The sequence below is a fragment of the Pelobates fuscus genome, chromosome 4 (genome assembly GCF_036172605.1).
Source record: "Pelobates fuscus isolate aPelFus1 chromosome 4, aPelFus1.pri, whole genome shotgun sequence".
In the NCBI taxonomy this organism is placed as follows: domain Eukaryota; kingdom Metazoa; phylum Chordata; class Amphibia; order Anura; family Pelobatidae; genus Pelobates; species Pelobates fuscus.
In genome coordinates this window covers 207,406,648-207,428,237 of record NC_086320.1, presented here as the reverse complement: position 1 = coordinate 207,428,237, position 21,590 = coordinate 207,406,648, and the positions used below count along the sequence as shown (strand labels likewise).

The following is a 21,590-nucleotide window of genomic DNA, read 5'->3' as shown; positions in this document are numbered from 1 at the left end:
GCAGCAAGCTAATTTCATTCTGTAATGGATAAAGAAGGCAATAGACCAGATTAACAAAGCATTGCCTACAATATGTTAAACGGTTACTCCAACTGTAAAATTGTGTTTTAAAAATCAACTGTTTTTGGTTAGAGTAACCTTTCTTACTCGAGTTCACCACCACCACTTAAATAAAGAAATAAACTTAAAGCTTACTTCCATTCCAGAGCCGTAGGCATGTTCTCCCTGCAATCTGTTCCTAGTCCACTGACATATTTCTACCTGGAGGGGGATGTAGAGGGAGGACAGGCTGAGGGGGAGGACATGAGTGGCATGGAGGAAGGAGCTGTGCCGCCATTGGAAGCCTGCAATTCTTGTTCTGGGATGGCTAATGACCCCCCTGTTTAACAGCCAGAAGTTACATGTTACACCTCTGGCAACAAAGGGGCTAAACTTTGGATGTGCTGTGTTTCATAGTTAAATGTACATACAGACTCCAGACACCATGACAACTTCAAATCACTAAAATGGTCATGGAGCAAGGAGTAATCTTTTAAGAAAATGACTTCACAATTAACAGTTATCATTCTCAGCATTGAAACATTTGCTAAATAAAATTCCATGTTGAGTTAGTGTTTTATGTATATGAGATAGCTCCACTGGAAATGCAAGTGCTATGGTACCTGATCAAGCCCAAAAGATTATAGAGTAGAGAATACTATATATACAATATAAAGAAACAGTCAATTATGCTTTCATCCTTCAATGTTTTGAGTTTGATAACGTGGGCAAAAGGGTCATCCAAATGTGGTCTAATTGCTCAATGTGCCTAGAGGAGTACCCACTGAACTTCACTTGCAAGATCCACCAATGTTTAAGGATCATTTGGGGTTGTTGCATCTCTCGAGCAGAGAGAGACTGCCAGCATTTCAGTTCTTGACCGCTCTTAGGGTGGGATCAGTCTGAGATGTAAATGGTTTAGGTTCTCTTTGTGAGCTAAAGCTGGCTTGAGAACTGAACAGGGGCCGTACGAGTTGTCTGTTCTCGGTATTCTATTGTCCTCTGTTTTGATTTGAGTAATAGTAACAACTAGCAATCATCTGCTAAGCCTGTAAAAATCAGAGAATATGTTGGAATGTGTTTTTGTGTCAGAAAAGTGCTAAATAAAAAGTATATTATTATTATTAACAGCATTCACAAGTAATGATTTCCTCTTTGTAGGGTTCCCAAACAAAGTTCTTAGAAACATGTGCAATTAAAGAAACACTATAGGTTTAGGAATCCTGACACTATAGAGCTAAAAACCCTATCTAGGTGGCTACCCCCACCGTGCTCCCCTTAAATAAAGTTAAATCTTACCTTTATTCAAGTGCTGTGCAGGTCCGCTGGCACATGCTCCACCCCCGCCCCAAATACTTGGCTGAGATCATCAGAATTGACAATCTCAGACAATCCAATGCTTTTGTTGTGCAGCACCTCTTGTGGCCATCTGAGTGACTGCCACTGGAGGTGTTCCTAGGGAGCAATGTAAACAATGCCTATTCTCTGAAAATGCCTGCAGGGACTGACTATACTCACCAGAACAACAACATTAAACTGTATTTGTTGTGGTGACTATAGTGTCCCTTTAAGAACTTGCACTTGCACTTAACAGTAGTTAATTGATAGATCCCTAATGATCAGTGACAGCAGCTGTCGTCCATTATAAATGATTGAATGTCATATCCATCCTCAGGTTAGCCATCGCTGCCATAAATGGGTTGTATCCCTGTCTGTATTTGGCTTCTATAGTGTTTATAATTATGATGGGGAATACCTCTAATACCTGCACCACCCAGTAATTGAGTGCCAACACAATTAATAATTTAGTGTTTATAATTATGCTGAATGTTCTTAGCCCTCCTGAGCGCAGACATTGTACCTTTCTGATCCTGCGGCCGTGGCAATGTACATACAATGTATTATATGATTAAAGAAAAAAAACACTATAGTTTGTGACCGAAATTATTGTGCACAAACAAAAAACACTTTAGGCAACATCATAGTCTACTCTGTTTTTAAAATAGATTTCTCATCCTTGAAAATAATTGATTTGTAAATTATAAACTATAAAACGTTTCCCAGGCAAATGGTGTTTTTATATAACGGAATATAAAATGCTGAACATAAAGGATATTGTTCTTATTATGAAATTAGATCTGTTGTAATTGTAACATAATGATGAAGCAAAGGAATTTGATATAATAACTCTAAAAATGTATTTGCTATTTTCGGTGCTGGTGCCATTTAATAAAGCATATTGTTTTTAGGGAGTAACAGTGAAACCATTGAGAAGTTGGAGAAAATGCTGACAGTATGGATTAAACAGATAGAGCAGGTCCTTGCAGAAAGTGAGCAGATGAGGAAGGAAGCGGACGACATAGGTCCCTTTGCTGAGCTGGAACACTGGAAGTCGCGGATGTCATCATTTAACAGGTTTATAAGTTATAGCAAATTTAATAATGATAAAGCCAGTCATTTCTTAGATAAACAGTGACTTGGCAGTGATTGTGATTAAATTAGCTTTTAGGGTAACTCTGTATGCTGAAAAAAAATCCATAGATTAGATAGATTGATAGATAACAGCCACAACACAAATAATACAAATATTTAAAACATTTCTTCTTCACTCTGCCTCCTATGTTATGTATTTTGTAGATACTACTTGCCATAATAAAGTAAAAACTGAGTATTAATTGTTCATAAACACCAGATGTGCCCAGGGCCGGCCTTAGGCATTTAGACGCCCTGTGCGAAAAATCTTCACAGCGCCCCCCCCCCCCCCGTCATCCATGTATGCTGTAATGTTTGTGTTGTCTGTGTATGTGATAGTAGGTGTGATGACTGTGTGTGATATGTATGCTATGTGTGATATTTGTAATGGGTGTATTAACAGTGTGTGATATGCGTGTATTGGTTGTATGTGACACACACAGAGTCAGACGGCCATACACACACACACAGGCAGACAGTCATACACACACACACACAGACACACAAAGGCAGACAGTCTCACACACACAGACACACACAGGCAGACAGTCAGTCATACACACATACACAGACAGTAATACACACAGACACACACAGAGGCAGTCAGTCATACAGACAGTAATACACACAGACACACACAGAGGCAGACAGTAATACACACAGAGGCAGACAGTCATACACACACGCAGACAGTCATACACACAGACACACACAGGCAGACATAGGCGTGCGCAGCCTATTGCATTAGGGTGTGCACCCTAAACCACAAACACACGCCGCGTGTATATGTATGTGTGTGTATATATATATATATATTTATTTATTTATACACACACACTGCTGTGTGTGTGTGTGTGTGTGTGTGTAAGGGCGCTGTGTGTGTGTGTGCTGTATGTGTGTGGGTGCTGTATGTGGGTGTGGGTGCTGTGTGTGTGCTGTATGTGTGCTGTGTGTGTGGGGGTGCTATATGTGTGTGTAGGTGCTGTGTGGGTGCTGTGTGTGTGGGGGTGCTGTATGTGTGTGTGCTGTATGTGTGTAGGTGCTGTGTGTGTGTGCGCTATGTGAGGGTGCTGTATGTGTGTGGGTGCTGTATGTGTGTGTTTGCGCTGTGTGAGGGTGCTGTATGTGTGTGGGTGCTGTATGTGTGTGTGGGTGCTGTATGTGTGTGTGGGTGCTGTATGTGTATAGGTGCTGTGTGTGTGGGTGCTGTATGTGTGTAGGTCCTGTGTGTGCTGTGTGTGTGTAGGTGCTGTGTGTGTGGGTGCTGTATGTGTGTGCTGTATGTGTGTGTGTGCTGTGTGAGGGTGCTGTATGTGTGTGTGTGCTGTGTGAGGGTGCTGTATGTGTGTGTGCTGTGTGAGGGTGCTGTATGTGTGTAGGTGCGTGTGTGTGCTGTATGTGTGTGGGTGTTTGTGGGGGGTGGAGGTGGGGGTACATGACTCAATATCCCCCCTCCCTTCTTACCTTATGTAGGGAGGGGGGATTCTTGTTCCTGCTGCCTTCCCTGGTGGTCCAGTGGAGGTGAGGTGAGGTGTTGTTTAGTTAATATCCCCCCTCCCTTGTTACCTTATGTAGGGAGGGGGGACCATGCTACCGCCATCCCTGGTGGTCCAGTGGAGAGTGAACTCTACCCTGCGGGGCTAGAGTTCACTCTCGCGAGATTTGAGCGTTGCTGCGGCAACGCTCAAATCTCGCGAGAGGAACCCGGCGGAGCTGCTGGCAAGTGCTCCGCCGGTCCTCTCCTGCCTCCCTCCCTGCCTGTGGGTCGGTGGGGAGGAATGCTGAGAGCAGAGCCGGCGCTCGGATAGCGCCGGCTCTGCATGAGCCGACAGCGGAGATCCTGAGATCTCCCCTGCCGGTCTCAATACATAGGCGTGCTGCGGGGATTAGGGTGTGCCCAGGCACACCCCGTGCGCACGCCTATGCAGGCAGACAGTCATACACACAGACACACAGAGGCAGACAGTCGTACACACAGACACACACAGGCAGACAGTCATACACAGACACACACAGGCAGACAGTCATACACAGACACACAGAGGCAGACAGTCATACACAGACACACAGAGGCAGACAGTCATACACCCACACACAGACACACACAGGCAGACAGTCATACACAGAGGCAGACAGTCATACACACACACACACAGACAGTAATACACACACAGAGGCAGACAGTCATACACACAGACACACACAGGCAGACAGTCATACACAGACACACAGAGGCAGACAGTCATACACACACACACACACACACACACACACACAGACAGTAATACCCACAGGCAGAGAGTCACACTCACCTGGCAATCACTCATTGTGGAGGCAGTGCAGCTCCTGGTGACTGTTTGGTGGGGAAGCAGGGACTCCTTCCTGCTTCCCCTGCATCAGTTTTCCGGCGCTTTTAGCTCCGCCCCCGCCGCACGTTAAGCTCCGCCCCCGCTGCAAATTTAAAAAAAAAAAAAAAAAAAAAAAATTTTTTTTTTTTTTTTAAAAACCCGGCCGGCTGTGCGGCCGCATGGCGCCCCCTGCTACATGGCGCCCTGTGCGGCCGCACAGCTCGCACACCCCTAAGGCCGGCCCTGGATGTGCCAAACAATGGCGGAAATAATGTAGTGAGGGCCCTGGTGCAAGAACGTTTTTGGGCCCCCCTCTAGCACAAAGGTGGCCAAAAGTTAGAAGCCCATCTTCATACAACTCCCATAAAGCTTTGCTGCTGGAGATCAACCATTTGCCCAGGCTTGCAGGGTTGTATTTGTGAGCAGTTTGTGCATTTAAATGTAAACATGGTTTTATATGTGTGTGCATGTAGGGGTGTATTTATATGTACTGCTGCCATTGGAATGCAGTGGTATACTTGTGTGTATTGTTTGTGTTTGAATGCAGGGGTATGTTTGTATATAATTTTAGTGTTTTAATACAGGAGTGTGTTTGTATGTAATGTTTGCGTTTGATTGCAGGGGTGTGTTCGTATGTAGTGTTGGCTTTTAAATGCGGGTGCGCAGTGGTGTGTAGTATTGGTGTTTGAATGAAGGTATGAGTTTGTATATAATTTTGGAGACTGCAGGGGTTTGTTTGCATGCTATGTTGGTGTTTGATATGCACACTTACACATATGGACTGCCACATACATACTTACACAGGTATTATTATTATTAATATATTATTTATATAGCGCCAGCAAATTCTGTAGCACTATACAATGGGTCATACATGCACATTAACACACAGATGCCCACATATACACACTGACACACACACTTTCAAATTCACACTGACACGTACACACACCCTGACACACAGATACACGCCCTCACATATCCACACTGACATACAGATACTCACACTGACACATACAGTCACACTTAGATACTCACACTGACACATACACACATCTTGACACACAGATGCACACACTGACAAATACAATCACACTTAGATACTCACATTGACACATACAGTCACACTTAGATACTCACACTGATACATACACACACAGATAAACACAAATACATACATACAGACAGACAGAAACACAGATACACAGACTGACTCAGCTATGCTATACTATGCTGGCGGAGCCAGCCGCAACAAGACTTTTAAAGGCATGAGAGGAGGGCTGGGGGCCTAAATACTGTTATTACAACTATAGTGTCAGGAATACATGTTTGTATTCCTGACAGTATAGTGTTCCTTTAAATTTGAAAGTTACTTTGAATTTACTTTGAATTCCTAACAATTCTCTCTTTAGTAAATAAGCCTGGATAAGCTGCTAGTGCTTGACGTAAACAAATATATTTTTCCAATCTACATTTAGCTCAATAATAACAATTTATTTTGTTTATATCTTTAGTCTTTTAGATGAAATAAAAAGTCCCAAAGTGAAGAAAGTTCTAAGCATTCTACAAGCTGCAAAATCCAGGATTCTGAAGCAATGGAAAGAATTGGTAAAACATACTCATTCTTATTTGCAAAGAAATATTCTGAAGATTAAACCTTTTTATGCTGATTGTTGGTTATAATTCTTATTTTACTGAAAAGAGTTAATTTGTATTTTTTTCCCTTTTGCACAGGACTGTAGTGTTACAAATGCTGCAAATGAAGCCAAAGATAACGTGAAATATTTGTATACTTTGGACAGGTTTTTTGGTCCGCTTGGAAAAGCCTCACCTGTAAGTAGTTCAGTTTAAAAATAAAAAAAAGTTTCCACTTTTGATATCTTGTAGATTTGACATGTGAGATACAGATATGGGAATATCAGTAATTCAAGAAACTTAACCCCTTAAGGACACATGACATGTGTGACATGTCATGATTCCCTTTTATTCCAGAAGTTTGGTCCTTAAGGGGTTAAAGAGACATTCTTAGCACTAATACAATGTGATAAACTTCCCTTCCCACGTGAGTTTGCCACGAGCTCCTGGAGGAGCCTGCTTGCCAGCCTCCTGCCCACAGCAGGGCCGTTTGAAGGAATTTGGGGGCCCCAAGCAAAGCGGACATGGAGGCCCCCCCAAACTCCAACCCCCCCACCCCCCACATGCACGCAAGGCCTACAGGGCGCCTGCACCCGGGTCCTCCCCCCCCCCCCCCCCCCCCCCGAGTCCGCCCACAGGGATGCAGTGTCTGCAGGGCCGGTGCAAGGATTTTTGCCGCCCTAGGCAAAAGTAAAGTTTGCCGCCCCCCCATGTGACATCACAGTGCCCCACCCATATGATCTGCCATGTTAACTAACACAGTGCTGCAGTGCCGCCGTGTTTACAATAAAAGGCCTGCAGGGACAGGCTGTAGACACCAGAACCACTACATTAAGCTGCAGTGGTTCTGGGGAATATAGTGTCCCTTTAATGTGAGGTAAATTAGAGATTAGTGCCACGAATAATATAGTAGATTGCCTACTTACAACCAGATGAGGATGATGATGGGCTTCAGCTGCCGCCTGGCTCCACTGGTCTGGTGTAGAACAGGCTCTCTGGAGGCGGTTTGTAACTGTGGTCACAAAAAATCAATGTTCTGGGAGAACGGGAAGCAGCTCCATTTTTTGAGGGCCATTTACACAGCTCAAGGTCTGGGTCCCAGGGTCCACCTTCATGTTCCACCAATGAGTTTGTTCACAGGGGTGTGTGTGTGTGTGGGGGGGGATGTCCTGATGTGTGTAAGGAATGCATTGTGTGAATCTGTGTTTGTATGTGTAAGGGCTGCAAGGTGAGTTTGTGTATGTATGGGATGCAGTGTGTGTGTCTGTAAGGCAGTGTTTCCCAACCCAGTCCTCAAGGCACACCTACCAGTCCAGGATTTAAGGATTACCCAGTTTTGTCTAAGGTGTTTTTAGAAAAAAAAGAAAAAACACCTTAGACACAACTGGGTCACCCCTAAATCCTGGACTGGTAGGTGTGCCTTGAGGACTGGGTTGGGAAACACTGCTGTAAGGGATGCACTGAGTGTGTGGAAGAGGTGCATTGTGTGTTGCTGTGTGTAAGGGATGCATTGCTTGTGTATGTGTGTCTGTGTGTAATGCATTGTGTGTTTTTCTGTGTGCAAGGGGTGCATTGTGTGTGTGTGTGATGGATGTCAATCTCTCCCCCCACCCCCGTCAATTTCCTTCTTCTCCCCCCTCTCCAATTTCCTTCTTCTCCCCCTCCCTCTCATTGCCTTCTCCCCCCTCCAATTTCCTTCTTCTCCCCCTCCCTCTCATTTCCTTCCTCCCCCCTCCAATTTCCTTCCTCTCCCCCTCCCTCAAATTTCCTTCCTCTCCCCCTCCCTCAAATTTCCTTCCTCTCCCTCCCCTCCCTCAAATTTCCTTCCTCTCCCCCCCTTCAAATTTCCTCCCTTCCTCTCCCCCCAAAAAAAATTTCCTTCCTCTCCCCCTTCAAATTCCCTCCCTTCCTCTCCCCCCCAAATTTCCTTCCTCTCCCCCCCTTCAAATTTACTCTCTTCCTCTCCCCCCCATAATTTCCTCCCTCCCTCTCCCCCCCACTCCCTCAAATTTCCTCCCTCCCTCTCCCCCCCACCCACTCAAATTTCCTCCCTCCCTCTCCCCCCACTCCCTCAAATTTCCTCCCTCCCTCTCCCCCCCACCCACTCAAATTCCCCCCCCACCCACTCAAATTTCCTCTCTCCCCCCCTCCCCCCTCAAATTTCCTCCCTCCCCCCCTCCCCCTCAAATTTCCTCCCTCCCCCCTCAAATTTCCTCCCTCCCCCCCTCCCCCCTCAAATTTCATCCCTCCCCCCTCAAATTTCCTCCCTCCCTCCCTCTCCCCCACCCCCACTCACTGAAATGTCCTCCCTGACACCCGGCAGGCGCGCGAGGGAGCACTCTCCCTGGCTGAGTGCTTCCTCTTCAGCTCCCTCGCGTGCCGCGTACTGATGCCGGAGCCGGCTTCCGGCTATCTTCCGGCTCCGGCATCAGTACTGTGCGAGGGAGCTGAAGAGGAAGCACTCAGAGGAGAGTGCTCCCTCGCGCGCCTGCCGGGTGTCAGCAGGGCCAGCCTCTGGGGGGCCCTGAGGTGACCGGCTGCTGGGCCCCCCAGGAGAAGAGGCTGGCCCAGTGGGTACATACCGGGGTCGCAGGGCCCCCTGCGACCCGGTATGTACCCACTGAATGTGGGGTCCGGACGACCTGCCGGCTCTGCTTGGGGCCTTGGGCCAGCTCGGGGCCCCAAGCAGTTGCTTGGTTTGCCTGTCCGGTAGTGACGGGCCTGCCCACAGACTATGGGCCCTGCAGGGAAACCCTGCAGGGAAACCTGTAAAAGACCACCAAACTTGACCGACCGTTAGCACTGATTTCATGGAACTGTTTTGGGCATAGGACCGTGTGTACGGTCAGTCAAAATTATGACTTCCATGAAAATTCCGAACCCCTGAACCAATCTGGGTGATTTTTGGATATGTTGGTCACCCAGATCGGGGCTATTTTGTGTTTTTTTTTTTTTTTTATATAATTCTTTATTTTTTGTGCATGGGTTTGTTTAACAAACAGTCACGCCATGCCCCAACAGCATTAACGTGCTTTGAAGTAGACAATGCATAACAGTTGGCGGCAAAATGAACAAATGCACTTTTTTTTTTTTAAAATTCTTTATTTATAACAAGGTTGAACACCATCAATACAAACAAAATCAATATAAATATCGCATATCGGACAGATTCACAGGCTTAGACACGTAAAACGTACATCTTGTAGAATAAAGCCCGCAAGTGCGGCTGTATCAGTTGCATCGTTAGGAAATCGTCTCTAAAGTGTCCAGATATGAAGATGGTGATCTTCCAATTTTTTAATATTTATAAAATCCAAAGAGATCTAAAATGGCTATCATGCCTGTAATTGGGGATCAAGTATAAAAATTACACTTACATGGTGACATAACCTTCATGCTATCTGAGATCCCCCTCCAACCCCGGTATCAGGGACACCTAGCAGCCCCACGACACGTAACTATAAACATTCCATGTCGTGGTGCCCCTCACCTAGCATAACAGATCCGGGGTTCAGGAGACGTTGGAATATAATATGAAGCCATTCAGATGAAAAAGCGAGTGAAACAGAAAAGGAGAAGAAGAGAGGAGACTAAGAGAGGCGTAAGAAAGTGGGGATAGAAAAGAGATCAGGGATAGGGGTGGTATGTGGAAAGGGAGGGGAGGGGAGGGAGGAAGGGAGGGGATATGTGGGCCCGCTGCTCCTAATCGCCCATGCCGCTCTCTATCCAAGGTGTCCGAAATTTTCTCAAATTTCGCATTCGTGCCCCTGACCCTCGCAGTAAGCTTATCCATGAGGAAATTATCTTTAATCTTTTGCATTAAAACCTGAAGCGATGGCGCTGAGGCTTGAAGCCAAACTTGTGCGAGGGCCCTCCTTGCCGCTAGGTTCACCCTATGTACCAGCTTCTGTTCAGTCCTGGTCCAGTCCTCGAGCGGCCTGGCCAGGAGGAACACCCACGGGTCCAGCTTTATCTCCCTGCCAAAGAGATCCTTTAATAACCCCGCCACTTGCCTCCAAAAATTCTGGGCCACAGGACATTCCCACCACATGTGCAAATAGGTTCCTTTTTGTCCACAGCCTCTCCAGCATACATCTGAAGATAACCTATGCATTCTGCAAAGCTTTACCGGAGTGGTGTACCACCGAAACATAGTTTTATAAGCTTGCTCCTGCATGGTTACACATATGGAGGAAGTCGCCGCTGCCTCCCAAATCTCCTGCCAATCCACCCCTTCCAGTTCTTCGCCGAGATCAGCTTCCCATTGGGCTATATAGGTAAGCTCTCCCCATTCTGAGGTAGATGCACTCAAGTGCGTGTATAGTTTTGTAATGAGGCCTCTTGGGAACCTTTCCTCAAGGCATAGGGTTTCAAAGTACGTAAGCGGTTTCAGCGCACACCGTTTATTCGCCGGAGTCTGTGCGTAGTCCCTAAGTTGAACATACCTAAAGAAATCCGACGGGCGCAGAACAGCTCTAGTTTGTAATTCTTCAAACCTAAGAAGTGTACCGCCCTCATAAAGTTGACATAAGCGCTGAACGCCCGTGCCCTCTATTCCTTTAAAGTCCCTAGCTTCCAGACCTGGGGTGAAGGCCTTGTTCCTCAGATAGGGGGTCAGTGGGGACTCCTGGGAGGTTAGCCCGTATTTAACCGATGTTGCGTCCCAGATTTTCACCGAGTTCGCTATGGTTGGACAAACAACCTGTGTCCTCGGTCTATGGTCCCGAGGGACCCAAATATAGAACTGAGGGAGGTCTGGACCCAAGAGAGAGGATTCTAAATCCACCCACCTTCTCTCATCCGGGGGAGAATGCCAATATGCTACTTGCGCGAGCTGGGCCGCCAGATAATAGAAATAAAAATTGGGTAATCCCAGACCTCCCCTCGACCGTGCTCTGTACAAGATATTGCGGGACACCCGGTGTTTCCTGTTCTGCCAGATAAACCTCTCCACCGCCTGTTGGAGTACCCCCAGGTCGGACTTAGTCAGCTTAACCGGAAGGGCTTGAAATAAAAATAAGATCCTAGGGAGCACATTCATTTTAACTGCATGGATCCTACCAATCCATGAAATTGGTTTATCCTGCCAGTGTTCCATGTCCGAAATCAGAGAGCGAATCAATGGGGCGTAATTCTGCTTGAAGAGCTGAGCAGGATCCGCCGTCAGGCATATCCCCAGGTATTTAATATGGTGTTTCTCGATTCGAATATCATGCACACTCCCTACGTAGGCAACGTCGGAGTCGCGCATGCAGATAGGGAGTGCACTCGATTTAGGTAGGTTCACCTTATAGCCTGCTAAGTTACCATAGGATTCCAGCGCCGCTGCTAGCGCGTCCATCGACTCCGACGGATGTGTCAGAGTCAATAGGACGTCGTCTGCGAAAGCGGAAACCACGTATCGCTTGTCCCCTATCGATATTCCCCGAATTTCGGGGGTGATACGTACCTTCTGTAGCAGGGGTTCTAGCGATAGGGCGAAGAGCAGCGGGGACAGAGGGCAGCCCTGTCTGGTTCCGTTGCCCAAAGCGAATGGTAGTGCCTTCGCTCCCGCTATCCGAACCCGAGCTTGAACATCCGTATACAGAGCCCTAATTGCAGTGACATAGGATTCCGGTAAGCCAAAATGCCGAAGGACCTCAAATAGATAGGGCCATTTAACTCTATCGAAGGCCTTTTCCGCGTCGAGCGAGAGGATCAAGGTTGGGATCCCCTCAGTCGCCTGCCTCCATATTAGATCAATGTTGCGCCGAGTATTTTCATACAGTTGTCTGCCGGGTATAAAACCTACTTGGTCGGGATGGATTAGGTGTTTTAGATGGGGGTTCAGGCGGGTCGCTAAGATCTTAGCTAATATTTTAGAGTCATGATTTATCAGCGAGATCGGGCGGAAGTTTTCGGGAAACGAGTCGTCTCTGCCCGGCTTCGGCAGGAGAACTATGTCGGCCAGCGACATGTCCTTGTCCGGCCTCCCCCCTCCATGAGATCGTTAAACAACGTCTCCAGATGAGGCGTTAACGTTTCCCGAAAGATTTTGTAATAACGCCCCTCGAATCCATCCGGTCCGGGGGCCCTATTGCCTTTCAAGGTGGAGATTGCCGCATCTATTTCATCCGCCGTAATTCGCGCTCCCAGAACAGCGGTGTCCCCGGAACCCAGCTTTGGCAGTGCCAGGTGCTCCAAGAATTTTCTGGTTTCGTCAGTCTCGCGGCGTTGTTGGTCACTGCCGCCTTTCCCGGAGTGGTTATATAACGCTGCGTAGTAATCCGAGAAAACTTTTGCGACGTCCGTGGGATCAGTGCGGTATACCCCAGCGGAGTCCTTGATTCTAGTGACATGGGAATGACCCTGTCTCGGGCGGAGCGAACGAGCCAGCAGTGTGTCCATTTTATTGGACTTTTCGTAGTACGTCCTCCTGGACCAAACCATTGCTCTGGCCGTATCATCGATAAGTGTCTCACGCACCGAGGTACGCAACTTCTGCACATCCGCCAAGGTGTCGGCGGATGGGGCGGTTTTGTGTCTCTCCTCAGCCTTGCCCAAAGCCTCCAAGAGAGACGACAGTAGCTGCGTTTTACGTTTCTTCTTTAAGGTGGCTTCGCGGATAAATATGCCCCGTATAACCGCTTTATGAGCGGCCCACACCGTTGCCGGGCGAATGTCGGGAGCCACATTCCTTTCGAAATAATCGGACAGTTCCGTGCGGATCGTCTCCACCACGGCCGGATCTTGTAGCAGAGAAGTATTTAACTTCCAGGACCACGGCGATGCTGTGCACAACTTGTCTAGTGATAGCGTGATCTCAGCATGGTCCGACCACGTGATGGATCCGATCGTGGATTTCAAAATTTTTGCCGCTAAATGTGAGTTAACCAGGAATAAGTCAATCCTAGAATACGTACCGTGAGGAGCGGAATAAAAAGTATAGTCGCGATCTTCAGGATGGTGAGCTCTCCAGATGTCTAATAGGCCGGTGCGTTGGATGAATGAACGAAGCAATTTATCCTGTCCCCCCCTCCCGTGCGATCTCGGCAACCCGCCCCCCTGGCTCCGGTCTACAGCTGGACATGGGGTGGCGTTAAGATCCCCTCCCACAACAATCATGCCATGCGGTAGGTCATTAACCGTTTGGGCCATAGTGTCCCAGAATTCCGCAGAGGGGTCATTGGGAGCATAAATGTTAAGGAGGTGGATCGTATGGGAGTACAAACTCCCCGAAATCGCTAAGAAGCGTCCCGCCGGATCCGCTGTCACAGTCCCTATCCGGAGGGGGCATCTATGGTGTACAAGTACCGCCACACCATTTCTCTTGTTTAGAGCCCTCGCCTCATGCACCGTTCTATACGTGTGGTCTCTCAAGGCAAACTTCGCGGCCTTTGGTACATGCATCTCCTGCAAGAATGCTATGTCAGGATTAAGGCGCTTGAGTTCCCTAAACATAAGGCGTCTTTTTCTTGGAGCATTAAGTCCCTTAACATTTAAAGATAAAATCTTTAGAGGCATATCGGTGAGTCAAGAGGCAAGCTGATTCTATCAGCCGAACCCGCAGAGGGTCGACGTAATAGCTGCGTAACGGGCACAGCGACAACCCCTCCCAGTAGGGCATAAGTAGGGTAACGGGGTAGGGGGAGGGCTGAACTAGGGAAAATAGAATAGGGCGAGAGAAGGAAGAATAGAGAGAGTAACAGTGAAAAGAACTTTTGCCTGGTCTTACCTGTTGCCAGGACAATACGGGGTATATGTTGACGCCCCTCTAGGGCACCAAATGGACCCCAGATCGGCATGAACACAGACCAATCAGGATGAGCACCTCAAGGGTGCCAATCACTACCAATATGGAGACAGGACAGCAACTCGTAATCAGTGGGAGGTAGAAAAACTGCTTTATAAACGGCAGGGGGGCTACAATTGGGTCGCCCCTGGGTGGGGCCCGAATTTACAACCCAACCCAAGGAGGTGCCGATCCAAGCAATCGGGGGAGGGCAGCGGGACATTGTCTCCTCCCCCCAGCCTCCGGCATAGTATATAGTCAGGGGGAGGCTAAACGCATTAGCTGTAAAAAGCCTATTCACACATCATTGGGTATGCTTAACAATGAACATCATTTATACAAATAACTAGTTATCAATCATAGTGTAAGTGATCCATATTTTCAAGTGTTTCAATCCGGTTCCCCACATGGTGATTGCGAAACATGCTGTCTGAACATAGGACTACCTTTAGGGGTACATAGAAATGGATACCTAAGCAGCCTGCGGGGGGACCAGAAGTGGAGGGCAGAGAACGGGCGATGGTATACATATTGCGTATCACAATATAGCTAAGGGGAGAGATAGATCTTCCGAATCCGGGTTACCAGATGGGGCAATTTACACCGCCTCCCCCGCCCCCAAGCAAACCCTCCCGAATCGATGGGCCCCGGGGCAAAGATAAGACATGCTATAACAGAAAGGTTAAACATAACTTAAGGCCCGGGGAGATAGTAGAAATACACGTAGCAAAATGCAGTAAAAAAATGGAACACCCAGAAACCGTGCCCGCCGCCCCGCAGCGCTCCCGCCTGCCCTTCATTACAAAACAACAATATACATTTGACCCCAGCCCCCATCAGCCCAGCAAGGAAAAACTTAATAATAAACGGGTGGCGGAGCTGGTCGAATCCGAAGGGACAGAAGGGGCCTATCCAGCCTATTAAAGTGGCCACAATGCCAGGAACGGGGGTAGCGAGGATCCCCAACCTTCCCCAGTATCAAAAAAAACCCGCCCTCATCAAAGGCAGCCCACCCCCCCAGGCAGGCCTCCTAAAAGATCCCAGTCACAGGGGGCCTAGCCTCTTTCAACCACATGCCCCTCTTTTAGTAATACACAAAAAACGCTGTTTAACGCAAGCTAAGCATACGTGCGGGATAAATTAATAAAAACATATAAAAACGATAACCACCTTGAGCAACCCCCGCCGCCCACCGCCCCATCCCGATCCCTTATCCCGGCCAAAACATAAACAAAGTACACAATAGTCCATAATCCACTGATATTCAGCTAAAAACGCATAAGTTGAGCGGTGAAGCTCACCATACAGTGGGTAAGTAAGAGGCTATGTTCACGAAGCAAAAAAGGAATCAAGGCCAGGATCGGGATAAACGATCAACCCTAACCCTCCCCAATATCAGCGGACCCACCCGCGAAAAGCGCGCCCCATAGGCCCAAGAAGGCTGCATCAAAGATCCCGGATGCCAGCGCCCATAACAAAAGGGGAAGAAAAAAGAACCCCCAATGTAGGGCCCTACATCCCCCACCCAAACAAGGTATCCCACCCGCAGGGCCTTACCATCCGGGACATCCACTAGCCGCCTGATAATAGAGACTGGGGCAGCAAGTCACCTCAGTCCTCTGCCGAATACCATTCGCGGGGAAGGGCATTCAGGACCTCCGCCTGCACCGTCGGGATCACAAAGTCGTCGGGGGTACGGATCCCCAGCTCACTCAAGAACCTCGCTGGATCGCCATCAGGAAACAAAACTTTCATACGCCCGTCTTTGAAGGCCAGCAGCCTAAATGGATGCCCCCAGGCATACTTAACAGAGTGATGCTGCAACAGTTCGGTAATAGGGCGCCATTCCCGCCGTCTCTGCAGGGTCTGAGGGGTCAAGTCCTGGTAAAGAGCAAGGTCTGCCCCATTGTGAGTAATCGGGTGGTCCCTGCCATATCGCATCAAGGCCTCTTTCGTTTGAAATGATAGGAACTTGATGATAACATCTCTGGGGCGCCGGTCGTCCGCCCTCTTAGCACGGAGCGCTCTATGCGCCCGTTCAATATGCCAGAGATAATCAGGAATATCGGGGAGAAGCGGCTTGAAAATACCCAAGACCACCTCACTTAGGGCACCTTCCCCAGCCTGTTCCGGCAACCCCCATAGGCGGACATTATTGCGCCGCGATCGATTCCCCAGATCATCTATAGCAGAGTGTGCAAATGACAGTTGGGAGGTAAGATGATTAATTTGGGCCGCGGCTGCATTGTGGGCCACGACTGTGGACTCCACCCGCTGCTCGAGGGCCGCCGTCCTTACCCCCAAAGCCTGAATCTCGGCCTTAACTTCTGTCGTGGTACGGACAATCTCCGTGGCTAGATAGCTGCGAACTTCAGCCAGTTTAGTCAAAATCTGGCTGGTATCGGATTCCGGAGACCCCACAGCGCCTCCGCCCGCTGGGCTCGAAGGCGAACGGGGTGTACCCGGGCCTTCTCGTCCGCCATCTTGTGTGCTCGGTCGCACAGCGCGAGAAGCCGCGAACATTTCAGGTACAGAGACCTCCGTTACCTTTTTCGTCTGTTTTCGTGGGGCTCTTTTGTCCATCTCGGTATCTCCAACCAATTTAGTAATTTTCGAGTTCCGTCTCCGCTAATACAAGCTATTGGCACCGCGGTCGCAGCAGAGCACTACCCGTCACGTCACAGCTCGCTCGGCTGCAAACCACGCCCCCCCACAAATGCACATTTTTGTGTAAAGGTGAGTAAGAGAGAGTGAAACGATAGTCAGTGGTGTGAAAGCACTTCGAGTGGTAGACATTCAGGCTATACTGGCTGACTATGTGAGTGAGGTTATCTATTCTGTAGCATTCCGTAGCGTGGTACTTATATAGATACGTTGTTTGTGTATAGTGTGCTTAACAGGTTATAAATCCTTAGTTAGTTGTGCTAGAGATTCCAGACTACATATGCTGTCTATAATTCTGAGTATGCTGAGAAGATATACGACATCTAACATTCAACATCGCGTTCTCGATTAACAGTACTAGTTGAGCCTCTGTGAGCAAGCCAAAGCTTGCGGTCATGTTTTATGTATGAGAGGTAGTCATAAATGGCTGGGCATGCTAGTTGAACGTATATGTCGAGCGTGAGGTGGCAGACATAGACCAGAGAATGCATATGAGTAGGCAAAATAGAGAATAAAGCAAAAACGAAACAATACATAGCACCCCAAGCCTGCCCATCTCCAGTGCCTGATTAGTTAAGGGACAGTTTGGTAATTACATGGCATAGTCACCCCTGCTGATGTATTAAAAGTACTTGCAGTTGATCTGGACGTAAAATGAAAGTCACAAGTAACGAAACAAGTACGTACTCAGCAGGTGTTGGAGTCAAATGTGATAGTCAAGCACCATGCCAGAGACAAAGTCCCGTTCTCCCTGCATCTGACACCATGCATGGATAGAGCAAGGTTCCCGGGTTGGTGGACTCTTCGTTAGGCTGGGAGGATACCTGGGATCCGTGGATGTTGCAGCTTAAGCCCTGCAGAATCTTCCCGGACCAGCCCTCCGCGATAGTTGTGAGCCGATGTTTACATGCTTTATCCGGCAGGTCTCGCCGGACTTGCTTTGCGGTCGTTCGTCGTGGTGGGTGGCGTGATTGCACATAGCTTGACGTTGCCGCCATCTTGTAAGGTAGGCCTTGGGGGTCTTGCGTTGCCTATTCTCCACTTATCTCGAGCTTTCCGCGGTGGGGACCGGGATGACCACCCCGGCCCAAGGGGGGGGGGGGGGGGAACGGGACCAGCAAGCCTCTCAGAAAGCGGTGTGTGGCAGTTGGGAAGGGAGGCAGGGCAGCGGCTGTCCACCGCGCTCTCCTCCCGAATAGGCCGCAGCTCCCGAAGCTTCATGCTTCCCTCAGGGGACCCAAAACTCCCGATCTCGGGGTCCACCGCCTCTTCCACCACCGGGTGAGTGTCTTGTGGACTTATGTTGAGTACCAGGACTGCGAATTTTGGCTTAACAGGCCAGATTTCTCCGGAGCCTGTCCTGCATGCGACCAGTCAGCATGGTGGTCCGCCCCCGCCCCTATTCTGTGTGTTTTAAAGGTATTTATTGGGTTTTGTAATATTGTAAATTTTTCTGTGCCTTGGGACAATTGAGTGAGTTCAGTTCCTGACTCTATTATCTCTTGGCCACAGAGGAGGAGTTTGTAACTTGTAACTTGTCCCCTCTCAGGTCCAGTTATCCTGTTTGTGTGAGAGTGTCAGGGGCGTGCTTAACTGTGTCTGAAATTGTATAAAAGCAGGTCATCTGACAAGATTAAAACATTCCAGCTTGTACTCCCAGAACTATGTGTCATCTGGTTACTGGGAGAGGAAAGGGATAATCACTACCCCAGCTTGTTCCAGTGTGGAGGATTCAACAGGGAAAGTCCTTGTAAGGACTAGAGCTCCCAGGACTGAGTGTCGTCCAGTGCCTGGGGGTGTATAGAGCGAGTTTCCCATTCGGCTCCAGGAGGGAGAGGTTCCAGGACCCCAGTCATCCATGGCGACTGTGGGCAGAAGTGCTGAGTTTTTTTCCCTGTTCCAGCTAGGAAGCGGTCCTTTGGCGGAGGTACCCAGCTGGGGTACAGGGAGCTCTGTTACATACTACTTTTTAGCATTTGATTATTCCATGCTCTAATCTTTATAATATTTGCATAACATAAATATTTTATTAATACTCCCATTCCTCATACTGCGCTACCTGTTCCACGCAGAACCCCCGCACTGCGGATCTGAATATGATTTTCGGTCTATTTGGGGCTTTAGGTATGACAGGTCGTGACCTATGCTACAGTGGATGAATTTGGACAACATTTCTATGTACTGAATAAAGCTTTTCAGTGCTTCTATGATATTGTGATTGACCAAATGCAAACCTACAAAAGTGTTGCATATGTTTTCTGGTACACTGTTCTTATTGGTGCTTACTTCTTATGAGTGTCGTGACGCTACCTACATTTCAGTCTGCACTAATTATGTTGTATCATTATATAAATAAATGTTTTGCAGAATGCTGCACCATAAGCCTTCCTCTTTAGTCAAACCCCCTCAGTCCAGAAAAAGACTTCCTTTTGAAAGGTATGCACACAGCTCAGTCTCTGACAGTACTGAATGATGTGAACAACAAAACAACCTGCATTAGAAGATGATCACACATAAAGTAAGGAGACAATTGTAGCGGTTACCCTGTGTAGCAGAAGGGTTTCAACCACTGGAGGGTGTCCTTTTCCCGATCAGTGAGGAGGATTCTCAGCATCCAGTCGTGTTCCAAGTGAAGAAGCTCTTACAAGAGCTAGTGTGAATAGCTGTATAGCAGTTACCCCCAATAAGAGACAGGACTCTAGATTGAGGGTGAAGTAGAACTGAGGTTTAATGGCAGGTACTCTCCTTTTATGCAGTGCTCCCATGCAAGGGAGACGCCCACAAACAATTAGACATTAACCAATCAGACAATGGTTACAACCCACAGATTCCCTCCCCTCTGCTTGGGAGATAATTGAGTTTCTTACTGTATCTACTCAATTATCTCCAAGCTAAAACTTATACTTTTTTATGCATTTTTATAACTTTATGATTTTTCATCCTACAGAAAAAAAAACTTGGGGACAAACATATTCAAAATTCGTACAAATTCATTCAGTGGTTCCAGAGATATTGAAAAGTCTCTTTGGACCGACCGCACGCCTGTTTGCATGCCTAAAAACGTTCCACAGATTCAGGCTGTGCGGTCGGTATATTTCTGCCTTGAAAAATAACAAAGTCCCATCCGAAGGTGGCGTTCGAATAGTCGAACGCACTTCGACTTGTGTCGAAGTAAAACGGGGTTAAGTTTCCGCGGTGGTCGTTAGTTGAGTGGCAGTCTATTTTACACAAAAAAGATGACAAAGTGTGTTTGAATCTTCGAATGGGACTTAGTCTCCAGCCGCAGTGTCGAAGGGTAGGGGAAGGTACAGGTCAGCGGTGTTCGTTCAAATGTGTGGCTGATTTCCGTTCCAGGGATTTGACGGCACACACCGCTGACCGCATTCGACTGCATTAAAATGGCCGCCACCACGTGTTCGATTGTCTAATGGCGGCCACTTCGATTACTTCGGCACTTCGGCTGTATCCAAAGTGCCATATCAAACGTACCCATTCTTTGCACAACACAGTTAAAGGGCCAGAAACAGTCTTTGTTCTTAGGTGCAGGGCAATGTGGATGATGGCAGGAAAACAAAAGGTAGAGGTTCCCAGGCAACATGGTAGGAGGCTGTTACAACATATATTACAGATCCAATGAAAAACAGGGGGATCTGTTACAACAATGTAAGGACATTGCTAACTATTATAGCTTGTCTGACTCTCTGCTGCCAGGTGGTAAATTAAAAAACAGCTCACTCAGTGCTGTCAGGGCTGAAACTGTGTGTATACTTTTGATAAGGAAGTGTTTTCTGGCATGAGGGGTGTGGCTAGGGAGACAGGCATATTGTGCCGAATTTTGCAAAACAATTCTTTTTTTGTGCAAAAACTATAAAGATTTGAGCATGAAAAAGAAAAAAAAAAAAAGGTAATAATGAGTCCAAAAGCTATCCATTACACTACAATTGTACTGGTGCCTGGAGTGCCCCTTTAAAGTTGAAAATAATAGCATATGGTCACTCATTGTTCAGCAGTTTGCAGAAATGTAAATTATATCAGCTTGACCATGAGAAGAATTAAGAGCAAGTGTCGTCTTTACTAGGATAATTAATTATTTACATATTTTCCTGCCCATGAAAAAAAGCCTTGATTATTGCTTTGTTGGAATTAATTTCAATTCCTAAGCATTCGAAGTGTACACATACTGCACGTTTCTTAAAAACAAAAACAAAACAAAGCAAGACCTCAATATTAATACATTTCTACCATCCTTTCCACTAAATATCAGTGCCCATCTTCTGGGTTAGAGTAAATGATTCTAAGCAATATCTATTGGCAATAATTTGATTTTGTGACCTGGTTCAGGAAGATTAAGTCTATTATTATTTTTTCCTACTTATTTATTATATAAATTATTTAAATTGTTTAGGCAACAATGGTTGACCACATCCCAAGTTTAATGAACAGCATCCGAATGATCTACTGCACATCACAGTATTACAACACATCGGAACATATGACTTCTCTGTTCCTCAAAGTCACCAATCAGATTGTGAGCACATGCAAGAGTTACCTAAACCAAGGAGTGGTGAAGGTCTGGGACCTTGAGAGGTACAGCAACTAAAAACATTGCAATTACTTTTTCGGCATTAAAAAAATCAATACTAAAAAAAACTTACAAACCG

At 47.3% G+C, this 21,590-nt stretch overlaps 1 protein-coding gene across 1 annotated transcript in view; it reads left to right on the top strand.

The window, feature by feature from the left end:
- LOC134608770 (dynein axonemal heavy chain 5-like) overlaps positions 1 to 21,590 on the top strand; it is a 315,738-nt gene that overhangs the window by 18,646 nt on the left and 275,502 nt on the right. Inside the window, exons 10-13 of the mRNA XM_063451865.1 lie at positions 2,289 to 2,454; positions 6,374 to 6,467; positions 6,594 to 6,692; positions 21,335 to 21,516. Of these exons, the coding sequence (XP_063307935.1) occupies positions 2,289 to 2,454; positions 6,374 to 6,467; positions 6,594 to 6,692; positions 21,335 to 21,516 (541 nt within the window). The remainder of the gene's footprint in view (positions 1 to 2,288; positions 2,455 to 6,373; positions 6,468 to 6,593; positions 6,693 to 21,334; positions 21,517 to 21,590) is intronic.